This window comes from Monodon monoceros, unplaced genomic scaffold (assembly GCF_005190385.1).
Source record: "Monodon monoceros isolate NGI ecotype Baffin Bay Population unplaced genomic scaffold, NGI_Narwhal_1 Super_Scaffold_2, whole genome shotgun sequence".
Lineage (NCBI taxonomy): Eukaryota > Metazoa > Chordata > Mammalia > Artiodactyla > Monodontidae > Monodon > Monodon monoceros.
This window is the reverse complement of record NW_021703776.1, coordinates 48,798,603-48,811,035: the sequence shown is the minus strand read 5'-3', so window position 1 is coordinate 48,811,035 and position 12,433 is coordinate 48,798,603. Positions and strand designations below refer to the sequence as shown.

The following is a 12,433-nucleotide window of genomic DNA, read 5'->3' as shown; positions in this document are numbered from 1 at the left end:
GCGGGCTTCAGTAGTTGCGGCTCGTGGGCTGTAGAGTGCAGGCTCAGTAGTTGTGGCACACAGACTTAGTTGCTCCCCAGCGTGTGGGATCTTCCCGGACCAGGGCTTGAACCCGTGTCCCCTGCATTAGCCGGCGGATTCTTAACCACTGTGCCACCAGGGAAGTCCCATACTAGTTTCTTTTTGTGTACTTAAGTGTATTTGAGATTAATTTTAATAAAAAAACTGAATGACTAAATTATATGTCTATAATAATGTCTTGATTGAGTGTGTCAGAGAGTGGGTATCTGAGTTATTGAAATTTTCCAGTTAACTGAAGGTTTATCCAATTATGCAGTGAACTAGCATAGGATAAGGATGCTGACATTAGGGGTAGGGATTTGTCTGTTAAGCTCTTTTTTTGTTGTATAAACCCATAGAAGCCCCATACTCTATCATTAGAAAGCAAGCATTTTATCAGACTCAGAGCTTTAGGTTCATAATCAGTTCATTAATTGTAGTATCAGTACACCTTGAAGGAAGCCTCATGGAATTACAGAGCTAAACTTGTGAACCTTTTCTAGACATAAAATTACAGAACTAATCTTGTGAACTGTTTTTGGAACCAGTATTTCTTAGCCAAGCAGTGAGATTTTCAGCAGAAGGATTTCTGCTGTTCAGGGTTCCAGTACTAATTGTGACCTGAAAGTCATTGAGATGTACGCTGGTTATCTGTGGTGAGAGAGATTTAGGACATTGTTAGATGATGAAAACATATATATATGTGATATGTATATATGATAGATATTAGGTAGTCTCTTTGTCTTTTCCTTTTGTTAAGCATCTAAATTCTCTCAGCTCCTAGTTGGCATGCAAGGAATTGAAAATAAAATCTAAATCTTCAAACTGGCTCATTTTTCCCTCCAGTAGATGGGTAGTTTTTAGTGTTCGGCTGTTTACTAATTTTCCATGAACTTTCCTGTTTTCTATTAGTTTGTCTCTTTGGTCAGAATGTTTCCTGGGAGAATTGTCAGTGTTAAGACAGATGATTATTTATTTCCATGCAGATAGAATTATAACAGTTACAAGTACTATAATTGTGGTTTCCTTTCCCTTAAAGGAGGAATTCCGAGAACTTCGAGAACAACCTAGTGATCCTCAAGCTGAACAAGAACTAATTAATAGTATCGAACAAGTGTATTTTTCTACGGACTCATTTGATATTGTTAAATATGAGCTGGAGGTAAAAAAAAAAAAAAATTCATTAACCTATCTAAAGCCTATTTTGTTCAGTGACTGAATTTGTGAGTGAGATATGAATGCCTTTTAGGGGCATTGTAGTTTTTTGATACCAGGACTGGTCTTTGATGACCATACTGTGACTAAACTATCAGCATTGTTTAAAGATGAGAGTATTTTTAAAAATGAAAACTTAAGTGCAGCTATAGAATATTGGTCCAGGAAACATTTTTGTATTTTTGGTTTTTAACTGTTATTACACAATGTATGCTGTCTCTGTCTTATTTTTATGTTGGCTAAATATGTTTGGGAAAGCTCTGAGACCTTTTTTTTTTTTTTTTGCGGTATGTGGGCCTCTCACTGCTGTGGCCTCTCCCGTTGTGGAGCACAGGCTCCGGACGCGCAGGCTCAGCGGCCATGGCTCACGGGCCCAGCCGCTCTGCGGCATGCGGGATCTTCCCGGACCGGGGCACGAACCCGTGTCCCCTGCATCGGCAGGCGGACTCTCAACCACTGTGCCACCAAGGAAGCCCAGGGAAAGCTCTGAGACTTTTAATCATGAAAGTATATTTACATAATTGTTTAGTCATAATAAATACCCCATGCCTTAATTTTTTTTTTAATTTATTTTTTTAACATCTTTTTTGGAGTATAATTGCTTTACAATGTTGTGTTAGTTTCTGCTGTATAACAAACTGAATCATCTATACATATAACTCCATATCCCCTCCCTCTTGTGTCTCCCTCCCATCCTCCCTATCCCACCCCTCTAGGTGGTCACAAAGCACAGAGCTGATCTACCTGTGCTATGCGGCTGCTTCCCACTAGCTATCTGTTTTACATGTGATAGTGTATATATGTCAGTGCCACTCTCTCACTGCGTCCCAGCTTACCCTTCCCCCTCCCTGTGTCCTCAAGTCTATTCTCTACGTCTGTGTCTTTATTCCTGTCCTGCCCTTAGGTTCTTTAGAACCTTTTTTTTTTTAGATTCCATATATATGTGTTAGTATACAGTATTTGTTTTTCTGATTTCACTCTGTACGACAGACTCTAGGTCCATCCACCTCACTACAAATAACTCAATTTCATTTCTTTTTATGGCTGAGTAATATTCCATTATATATATGTGCCACAACTTCTTTATCTATTCATCTGTCAATGGACACTTAGGTTGCTTCCATGTCCTGGCTATTGTAAATAGTGCTGCAATGAACATTGTGGTACATGTCATTTTAAAAATTTATTTATTTATTTTTGCTGTGTTGGGTCTTTGTTTCTGTGCGAGGGCTTTCTCTAGTTGTGGCAAGTGGGGGCCACTCTGCATCGTGGTGCACGGGCCTCTCACTGTCGCGGCCTCTCTTGTTGTGGAGCACAGGCTCCATACGCGCAGGCTCAGTAGTTGTGGCTCACGGGCCTAGTTGCTCTGCGGCATGTGGGATCCTCCCAGACCAGGGCTCAAACCCATGTCCCCTGCCTTAGCAGGCAGATTCTCAACCACTGCACCACCAGGGAAGCCCAACATGTCACTTTTTGAATTATGGTTTTCTCAGGGTATATGCCCCGTAGTGGGATTGCTGGGGCGTATGACTTCAGACTATACTACAAAGGTACAGTAATCAAGATAGTATGGTACTGGCACAAAAACAGAAATACAGATAAATGGAACAGGATAGAAAGCCCAGAGATAAACCCACGCACGTATGGTCACATTGTCTTTGATAAAGGAGGCAAGAATATACAATGGAGAAAAGACAGCCTCTTCAATAAATGGTGCTGGGAAAACTGGACAGCTACACATAAAAGAATGAAATTAGAACACTCCCTAACACCATACACAAAAATAAACTCAAAATGGATTAAAGACCTAAATGTAAGGCCAGACACTATCAAACTCTTAGAGGAAAACATAGGCAGAACACTCTGTGACATAAATCACAGCAAGATCCTTTCTGACCCACCTCCTAGAGAAATGGAAATAAAAGCAAAAATAAACGAATGGGACCTAATGAAACTTCAAAGCTTTTGCACAGCAAAGGAAACCATAAACAAGACGAAAAGACAATCCTCAGAATTGGAGAAAATATTTGCAAACGAAGCAACTGACAAAGGATTAATCTCCAATATTTACAAGCAGCTCATGCAGCTTAATATCATAATTGTTTGTAACATTGGCATTTTACATTTATAAGAACTTCAAAAAAAGAATAGTAAAATTCGTGTTTTAGATGAAACCAATTGCAGTATGCATACGTACTTCATATTGCAGTACATGCAGAGTTAGTACCCAGCGTATTCTGAAATTTCGTCATCAGTTGACTGAGACTTGAAGTCTAACTTGGGAGTTTCCCATCTACCCAATGGAATGCATTTTTGTTAGTTTCCATACTATCCTCCAGAGTATGTATAATCCAGAATGTACTCCAACAACTGTCACTATCACACTGTAGTGCTTAGTTACCATTCATAGTATTTCAGAGGGGAAATATGTTTTGAGTTCTGTCCTGGACGAGTAGGGATATATGGTGGCTGGTAGAGTGGGGGATAAGGGTTAGGACTTTCTCACTTTCTCCTGTTGCAGGTTGTGGAAGCAGTGTTTCCCAGCTCAGGCCGGAGTCCCGGTGGTAGTGGGGATTCCAGGAGTTTGGAGGTGGCAGCAGTGGAGATAGCAGGGCTGGGTGAGGGATGGAACTTGAGTACCAGGGGGTTGGGTAACAGAGATATAGGCTTTTGTGTCTGGAGTCTAGTGGGGAGGTGGGGAGGATGGAAGGAGTGGGATGTGACACCGTTTTGTATGTGCAGGTTGTAGTTCCTAAGTCAGGTGTGCAGGTAAATGAAACCAAATTAAACAATTGATTTTTTACTCTTTATTTATGGATTTTTTTTTTAGAAGCTCCCTCCTGTTCTCAATTTGCAAGAATTAGAGGAGTACAGAGACAAATTAAAACAACAGCAAGCTGCAGTAAGTAAAAAACACATTTCTGACAAAACTGTAAATGAAACACAACAGAGAGGTGTAACGTTTGCAGGTTTTATTGTTTAACTAATATACTAACATTTTAAACAAATCTTATTATTTAACATGACTTTGACTCAAATGATACATTTATACTTATTCAAATTTATTGTCTATTCAGTTTCCCTCACATTACCTTGATAGATGTGCTTCTAGAACTTGGAGTTCTTTCTCTGGAATCCTAAACGTGATCAAAGAATTTTGAACTTTTTTTTCAGATTACTAAGTACCTTTTTAGATTACTCCTTGTCATGCACGCATGACTTTCCTACCCATAGTTTTATGATGGAGCTTTCTTATCTCAGAATAAAGGCTCCCACTTCTAGTTGAAATAGGTCCAAAGAGATTACAGGGTTAAGATTCATTAAATCTGAATTGCTGTCACTATTTAATTGTGTGATGTTGGGCAAGTCACTTAACCTTGCTAAATCTCTTGTTTCATCTGTGAAGTAATGGGTTGGGTTGGGCCTGCATTTTCTCTAATGCCGTAAAATTCTGTGATTTTGTATTTTCCTTGTGTTAGGCTGAATTCCTTTTATAAAACTCAGACTGTACTGTAGAAGATTAAGTAATGGTAGTAAGTGGTCTTGTTAATTTTTTAATACTGAAAGAGCAATTGTAATAAATTTAGCCATTTTAATTTAAGGTATGATCTTTAATAATACATCTGACAAATAAAGGAGGATATACTTCTCTTTCTTTAGTGTTACACCCAGATGTCTCAGTGGGTGCTTGGATCTCCCTGGGGGTAGCAGCCTTGGTGTGGGGAAGGGCCTTGAGCACTAGAGGGTTGTGTGGTAAAAATATGTTGTTGTTTTTGGAGAATTAGAGTTCAGTGGATGGTGGCACCTTTTGCCTTCTCCTGGTTTCAGCATATTTAAATATGTACTCCTCCATCTCTGTACTTTATGTGGTAGTATTCTTTTGGGGATGAACCCCACCACAAGGGCCGTGTAGCACAGTGGCCTTTGGAATTTAATCAACCTGACCTTGAATCCTGACCTTGCAGCTTACTAACTGTGGGTGAATTACTGCTATGTTTAAGATTACTCATCGGGAAAATGAAGCATGTAACCCATTTCAGTAGATTGTCATAAGTACTAATTGAGATAATGTAGGAAAAGCAGTCAGTACACTGCCTAGCACAGTGTAGACTAACAATAACTACATGGTCTATTTAAAACAAAAAAATGAAAAACCCATAACTCAAAAAAAAGCAATGACCCAAATAAATAAATAAAGTGATAACAATCCCCAATTTGGTAAAATTAGGTGGGTTTCTGTCTGTGTACATCTATACACATTCATATCTATACAAATCTATACAAATTCAGAGCAGATTAAGAAAACATGAAAGAATTAACGCAATCTTTGAATGTATGTGTAGTGTTTTGTTCTCAGTTGGCTTGGGGAAGGGGATACAGTTGTGTTTCTTGAGCAGATATTCACTAAATACCATTGGTGTGCCATGCTTCATGCTGGATGTGGTACCTCTGTAGTGTAGTCCTACAGGGGCCCCTGAAATTGTGAAATAAGAGCCTCATGTTCAAAGTCATTATAATTCTAACTCGCATAAGTTACCGTTTTTCATGGAACTGACCAAGAAACCTTAGGTATCTTCATAGCGCTCCAGAAAACACGCTTCCTGTTTTTCAGAAGTAGTGGACCAAACTGCTGTCTGTCTTCTTACGCAGTACAAAGGATTTAAAGGGTGTTCTGTTTCCCAGATAGAATTTCCATGAATTCAGTAGATTAAACATTTATTTATCTTAACAAGTCTATCTTTTTTAAAGCAAATCCTGTACCCTTAAAAATGGTTATACTTTTGTGCATGTTAGTTAAAGCAGATACTCATGTTATTAACAATAATAATGACCACATATTGAGTTTCTATTAAGGACCAAGTACTGTGCTACATGCTATACCTCTTGTACTAATTTCATAGCCAAAGAAATGTACGTGGCCAATGCATGCCAGTATTTGCTGTAGAAGTTATTAGGAAGACCTATGGAATATTCTTGCTAAAATTTTAAATGTAAAGTGTAATAGGAAGCATGAGGCTTTTTCTTTTATTTCCTTTGTTTGATTGCATGTTCTTATAGGTCTCTAAAAAAGTAGCAGATTTAATCCTTGAAAAACAGCCTGCTTATGTAAAGGTAGGATAACATTTGTTATTTTTAATAGTAAAATATTAAAAATGTTTGAGTGACTTATACTTGGAACTTGAAATATTTTAATTTATTCTTTTGTCTATAGTTTATAGCAGCATATTAACTCTATTTGGGTTGTGTATATGTATGGTTTTTTTCTCTCATTTGGGGAATTTACCAAACTGCAAGAAGTGGAAGAGTTTTTATATTTGATTCTAAAGTAATCTATTTGGTTTTCCTAACTTGAAGAGCCAATGAAAATTGCTTCAGTGCACTTTGTAACTCATAGATCATTAATAATGACTGCTCAGTCTGCCTTTAAAATATGATAAAATTGGAACTGTCTAGCTGAATCTGCCCTTTCATCAGAAAATAAGAGACTTCAAAATCCAGTGAAATATCTTAACAGTGTTCAAATGAAGACATTCATTGTCAAAGCACCTTAGCAAACAAATCATATTTGTCATATCCTTGATTACCTCATGAAGTTCTCTTGGATAGAAACATTTAAACGGATATATTATTAGTATTTATTTACGCCCGTCTAAAGAGGTTGGGTCTAGATTTCCTTATAAACAATACTGCTTAAATATTTTGTCACATGCCATTGTGAAAATCAATTGAAAGTGGTTATTTAAAATAATTTTGTGGAAAAATATACCAACAATGTTCAGGTTCAGGTATTTTTGTTGCTACTTTGTTTTCCAAGCAGGCTTTTCTTTGAAGCCCACTAAAGTTTTTGTTAGAGAACCATACCAATAAGAAAGAAAAATAAAATGCCTCAAACAGTAACCTACACCTAATCTTTCCATAGGAACTTGAAAGAGTTACCTCATTACAGACAGGTCTTCAGTTAGCTGCTGTTATCTGCACAAATGGGAGGAGGTATTGCATTTGATGATACTTTGTTCAAGCTGAGTAACATTTAAGAGAAACTCTGAAACTGTCATGGAAAATTGATTTTTTTTATGATGATTGTGGTTTATAGAATGCCATTCATTAACTGAACATATATAATGGTCTAAAAACTGCACTAAGAAGGTCTGTGAGAAATGTCTTTAAATCTTGTTATGGATTAAAAATATTACTGTTTTTGTGTTGCTTAAATCCGTGCTTCTCAAACTGTCTTTGGTGAAGAACCAGTCTTTTTTTTTCTTTTTTAATTTCCAACTTGTTACAGACTATTGTTTTTGTAAAATGCAATAAAAACAAATTACTAGGAAAATGAATTTAAAAAGACCCAACCAAACACATATAAAATAGTCTCATTTTTTCTATTATCAGATTCATCAAGCATAAAATTATTGTGTTAACTTTTGCTCTGTGTGTTTAAAAAATTTTTTTTATTATTAGATTCATCAAGCATAAAATTATTTTGTCAACTTTTCTTCTACATGTTTTTAAATGCTTATTCTCAATTTCTGTACTTTTGTGGCAGATCAGTAACAGTTTGAAGATTGGTATCGGACCACCCACCATGCTTCAAGTAATGCTGGTTTAGTTTGGGCCGTTGAATAAATTTGTCAAATAGTGCTCACAGTCCCCAAATTTAAGAGCAATTCAGGATACTATCTCATTAATTGCCTAATTGTTCTGTGTGGATAGTGTTCTTATTATACTAGAAAAACTTAACTGTTTATTTTTCACTTTTACAGACACTTGAATATTGCAAAGGAAGGTTTTACTCAAGCTAGTTTAGGCCTTCTTGCAAATCAAAGGAAACGTCAGTTGCTGATTGGACTTCTGAAATCTCTGAGAACTATAAAAACATTGGTATATACAGGTTACTTTTTAAAAGTTAAAGCTTAATTTTATGGTTGAAACAGATTTTACCTTTTGATTTATGTTCTTTTCAGCAAAGAACAGATGTCCGCTTAAGTGAAATGCTGGAGGTAAGTTTACAAGGCTTGGAAATTTGGTGATCCTAATAATATTAAATAGAGAATTATTGTGAAAAAAATTCAAATGTGCATTTTTCTCAAATTGGTATATGGTATGAAGAGCATTTTTAGACATGTAAAGGAACTTGCTCTAGTGCATCTTTTTCTATTGATATGATATACTTCATTTAGAAAAAATTATTGGGGGAAATGTTCAGTTTGTAGCAATGTGGGAGTGTTAACTTCAGTATCTTTTGATTATATCTGTGCCCAAATAGCAATGAAATTATCTTTTGTGTCTAACATAAAGTAGTGATTTGAGGAGTATGTCATAGATTAGTTATGTTTGGTGTCTCATATATTAATTGATTTTCTGAGTGAGCCATCTGTTTTCTGTTTGATGCTTTCTTAGCATTGTCTGTATACATCCGTTATAAGTTTCACCAAAGCCTAATGTATTACGTGTTTCCCCATAATACTCGAGCACCTTTGGGTAGGTACTTTGTCATCATCTCAGCATCCCCTGTGGTTTGAATTGCCTTTGTTGAATTTAGATATGAACTTCAGGAACTTTTTTTAATGATTTTCTGTATAATCACTGTATTACTTCTAAACTATTACCACTAAAACTAGGGTTTGAGAAATGAAAAATTCATTTGCCATTAAATTACTGTTTAGGAATATTTGGGGCCATTAATGAATATTTCACTTTTTTCCAAATTTATTTGTTTAAGAATATTTATGGATTTATGATAGAACTGTTGAATGTTGATTACAAGTAGAATGCATACTGTTTTGGAACATTTTCTATAAACATTACTGAAAGAAGAATGTTAACAGTTAAAGAACTCCTTCCCTCTGAAGCAGCTTGTACTTCTTTGTAGGCTTTATCTACATGTCATGGTCTCAGAGGGCTATTACTGTGTTTTTAAGGGAACAGCATATTTTTTTCATGGATACATTTTAGGCCTGGAGGTAGTTGCTTTGTTATATTTTACTATTTTGGTATATTTCACTATTTATCTGTTGTTGGTATTATGATCCTTATTTGAGAGGAATTAAAATTTTCTGGTGCTGTAACTTTGGATAGAGTATGAACAGAGATTTTTCTTTTTCAGAAGCTTTAAGAAAAATGTTTCCAGCCTAATGACTTCTGTTGTTGATTCAGGAGGAAGACTATCCAGGAGCTATTCAGCTGTGCCTGGAATGTCAGAAAGCTGCCAGCACTTTTAAACATTATAGTTGCATAAGGTAAGGTGATGTAAAATTTTTAAAGCTGACTTTATTGTCAGTTTTTATATAGGAGTTGTGTAACATACAATGGTAATAAACACTGAATATTAATATTAAGTGCTATGTTCTAGTTTAGGCTTCTTATTTGTAAATGAGCAGCACAGTAAAATTATAAATAACAATTCTTAAGGTTTGAAAGATCAGAAACTTTCTAATCCTTTTTCTTGTCACCTCATTGAAACTCTTTTTTTCATATTTTTTCCAATCTTATTGATTTCATTTTTATGGAGTAGTAGAGAATAAATTCATCTGTTCATGTCTCCATTGCAGCTCTTGAGAATTCTTCCTCCTTAACTATGCCCAGATTATAAATATTGAGAGTTCTGTTGCAGTTTGCTTTTCAGATGCAGATGGTTCAATTGTTGGCTCATCATGATAAGAATTCTTTTGGAAAATTTAAAGTGATTTCACTTTGTGTAGGAGTCATCTTTGTAATATTTAAGTGATTATGTATTTAATGATATCTTCTGTTTATTTATAAAATGTACAATGTAAAAATAGCTGCTGCATCCTCTGCTCTTAGTTCTAACTTTATTAATGGATTTTGGTCTGCTTAAAATGAAGGTTTTGCATTAGTTGTGACAGTACCTTGAGGAATCTCTAATCCTCAAGTGTAATTTCCGCCATTCCTCTAAAAGCATCAAAAATAAATATAAAATCTAGGGAAAATAGGGAGCTTGCCAAGGAAACCCAGTTTCAAATTAAATTCATACTTAGCCTAAAATGAGTCCCTTAGTCTCCCCTGTATGGAGAATCTGGCACTCAGTGAGCAGGATGCACTGATATTGTAGATGTTGATTGCTAGTATCTGAAAAAATAAAAGGATTATGAAAGGACAGAACATTAATACAGCTTTGGATTAAATTTTTTCTTTTAATATACTCTCACATCATAGGTCTGTGCTGGGTATAGAATAACTAGGTATTTTCCCCCTAGAGATGATATTTTTTTTTCTTTAGGATTATGTATATTGAAGCGACCACTTTTTATTTGATTAAGAAGTGCATAGTTGGGTAGTACCAGTAATATTTTGATTTTATCCATTTTGACAGTGATTAACTGTCACTATTAAAAACTTGATTATGTCATTTATACTTATTAAGTTGGGCGAATAGTGAATTAGCTCTAATATGTTGAATATATTTGAAAATTTCTAGCAAGGCCTTCTGGCTCCTGAAGAAGCATAGCGCTCATTTAGTTCATTTCGTGGTGGTAAATCTGTTAGAATGAGAAAAGCTTATTTATGATTGGCTCAAAATACTTCAGGCAGTTATGTATTTACTGAGCGTTTATTATATGCTAGGTGGTTTGTTTTGGAATTGGCTGTATAGTGATGAACCACATATAATGTAATCAGTATAATCCATGGTTTTCTAGAGTGCTTAGTCTATCAAGATGGATTTGGATTGAAGTAGGCCCAAGTGGAATGGGGCTTTATAGAGAAGGAAGTTGAGCATACGGTGGAAGCATTGGGATCTAATTTTCCTTAGGGGGTCAAGACTAAGGAGGACCTGAAGAAGGTGCAGGAGGGATTAGCTAAACCAAGGTATGAGGTGTTGTAGATACGAGATTACGGGTATCATGATGAGTCTTTGTTGCAGAGATGCCAAGCAACATGAGGACGAAAATATCTATAGCATTTATAGCAACAAAGAAATCAGAGTTGACCTTGTTAGGGACAGATTTGGTTGAAGTGTAAGTGTAGGATGAGGAAATTTTATATGGAGGAGAGATGTGGAATTGAGAAGGAGCAACCTGAATATTTGAAAGTCAATGAGAAAGAGTGAGAGGTTAAAAATAAGACAGAGAACGTAATAATAAAGCTTCGTAGGGATTATTGGAGAGATTGACTTCGAAAAAGTCACCATTCTATTATAATAGGAAAGAATGAGTTTGGAAATTTGTTGGCAGGAGATTGACGGTGCAGGTGACATGTTGACACTTCATTTTTTCCATTAATTAAAATTTTTATTTTAGGTTTGTTAAAGTAAATATCTTACTTGGTGAGAGTTAACTGTAAAAAACTGAAAGAAATCCTTATTTGGGCTTTTTCAAGTTAGCGTGAAGTGGCTTCTAAGCACTTTTTCATTTTTATGTATATAGTGATATGTGGAGGAGTTATCTGACCTGGTAAAAAGTTTTGATCAAAAAGATCTGTAATGATGATTTAAATTAATCATTGTTTTATTTTAGATAATACGGTATATAAGCAGCATGCTGTGTTTACATATATGAGTCATACGTGCAGTAATAAGAAAAGTTTGTCTTATATTCTGAAAATAGGTAAAAATACATGCGCAGATACATTAAAATGTCCTAAGGAATTCATTGTAGTGGGATTTTATCTTAGGCTTCCCGGAAATCTGTTAAGTTGTGTTTTTAACTTGGTGATTTAGTGACAACATCAGGGTGGCTCCGAAAGCAGAGCTGTTAGTTGGAAATGCTTGGTGGTGATGATAGGCCCTCCACCAGCAATTCTTCTCCCCCACATAGAGCAGTGTTTCCTTTGCCTGCCACCATTCATCCTGCCTGACCCAATCCCCTTCTCCCTTCACCTCTTATTTCACCCGTTAGCTCCTAGTTGGGAGAACGTAGGTTTGTTCACTTCTTGTAGATAATGTGATATAGGAAATAGAAATAGAATTAGTTGATATGTGGGACAGATTGAGTCCACAAAAATGAAAGGAATTTTATTCTAATTTCCTTTTATTTTTGTCTTTATTAATTAGATGCCCCTTTCTTATTCTATGCATTTATTTTTGTTTTGCTCTTTTTCCTCTGGTCTACTGAATACAATCAGTATTGAACCTGTTCTTGAGCTCTTTCATTGGGTCTGTTCAGACATAATTCACCAACACTTTAAACATTCTTTTAATTTA

At 35.7% G+C, this 12,433-nt stretch overlaps 1 protein-coding gene across 4 annotated transcripts in view; it reads left to right on the top strand.

Annotated features, from left to right (window-relative positions):
- The window catches only part of VPS50 (VPS50 subunit of EARP/GARPII complex), a 140,205-nt gene that overhangs the window by 18,865 nt on the left and 108,907 nt on the right, over nucleotides 1-12,433 (top strand). For all 4 annotated transcript variants that reach the window (XR_003795229.1, XR_003795230.1, XM_029233543.1 and 1 more), the window contains exons 3-9: nucleotides 1,100-1,222; nucleotides 4,106-4,177; nucleotides 6,334-6,387; nucleotides 7,196-7,266; nucleotides 8,037-8,154; nucleotides 8,238-8,273; nucleotides 9,430-9,512. Coding sequence is in view for 2 of the 4 variants with exons in the window: in XM_029233543.1 (XP_029089376.1) it covers nucleotides 1,100-1,222; nucleotides 4,106-4,177; nucleotides 6,334-6,387; nucleotides 7,196-7,266; nucleotides 8,037-8,154; nucleotides 8,238-8,273; nucleotides 9,430-9,512 (557 nt within the window). In the remaining 2 variants the exon portion in view is untranslated. The remainder of the gene's footprint in view (nucleotides 1-1,099; nucleotides 1,223-4,105; nucleotides 4,178-6,333; nucleotides 6,388-7,195; nucleotides 7,267-8,036; nucleotides 8,155-8,237; nucleotides 8,274-9,429; nucleotides 9,513-12,433) is intronic.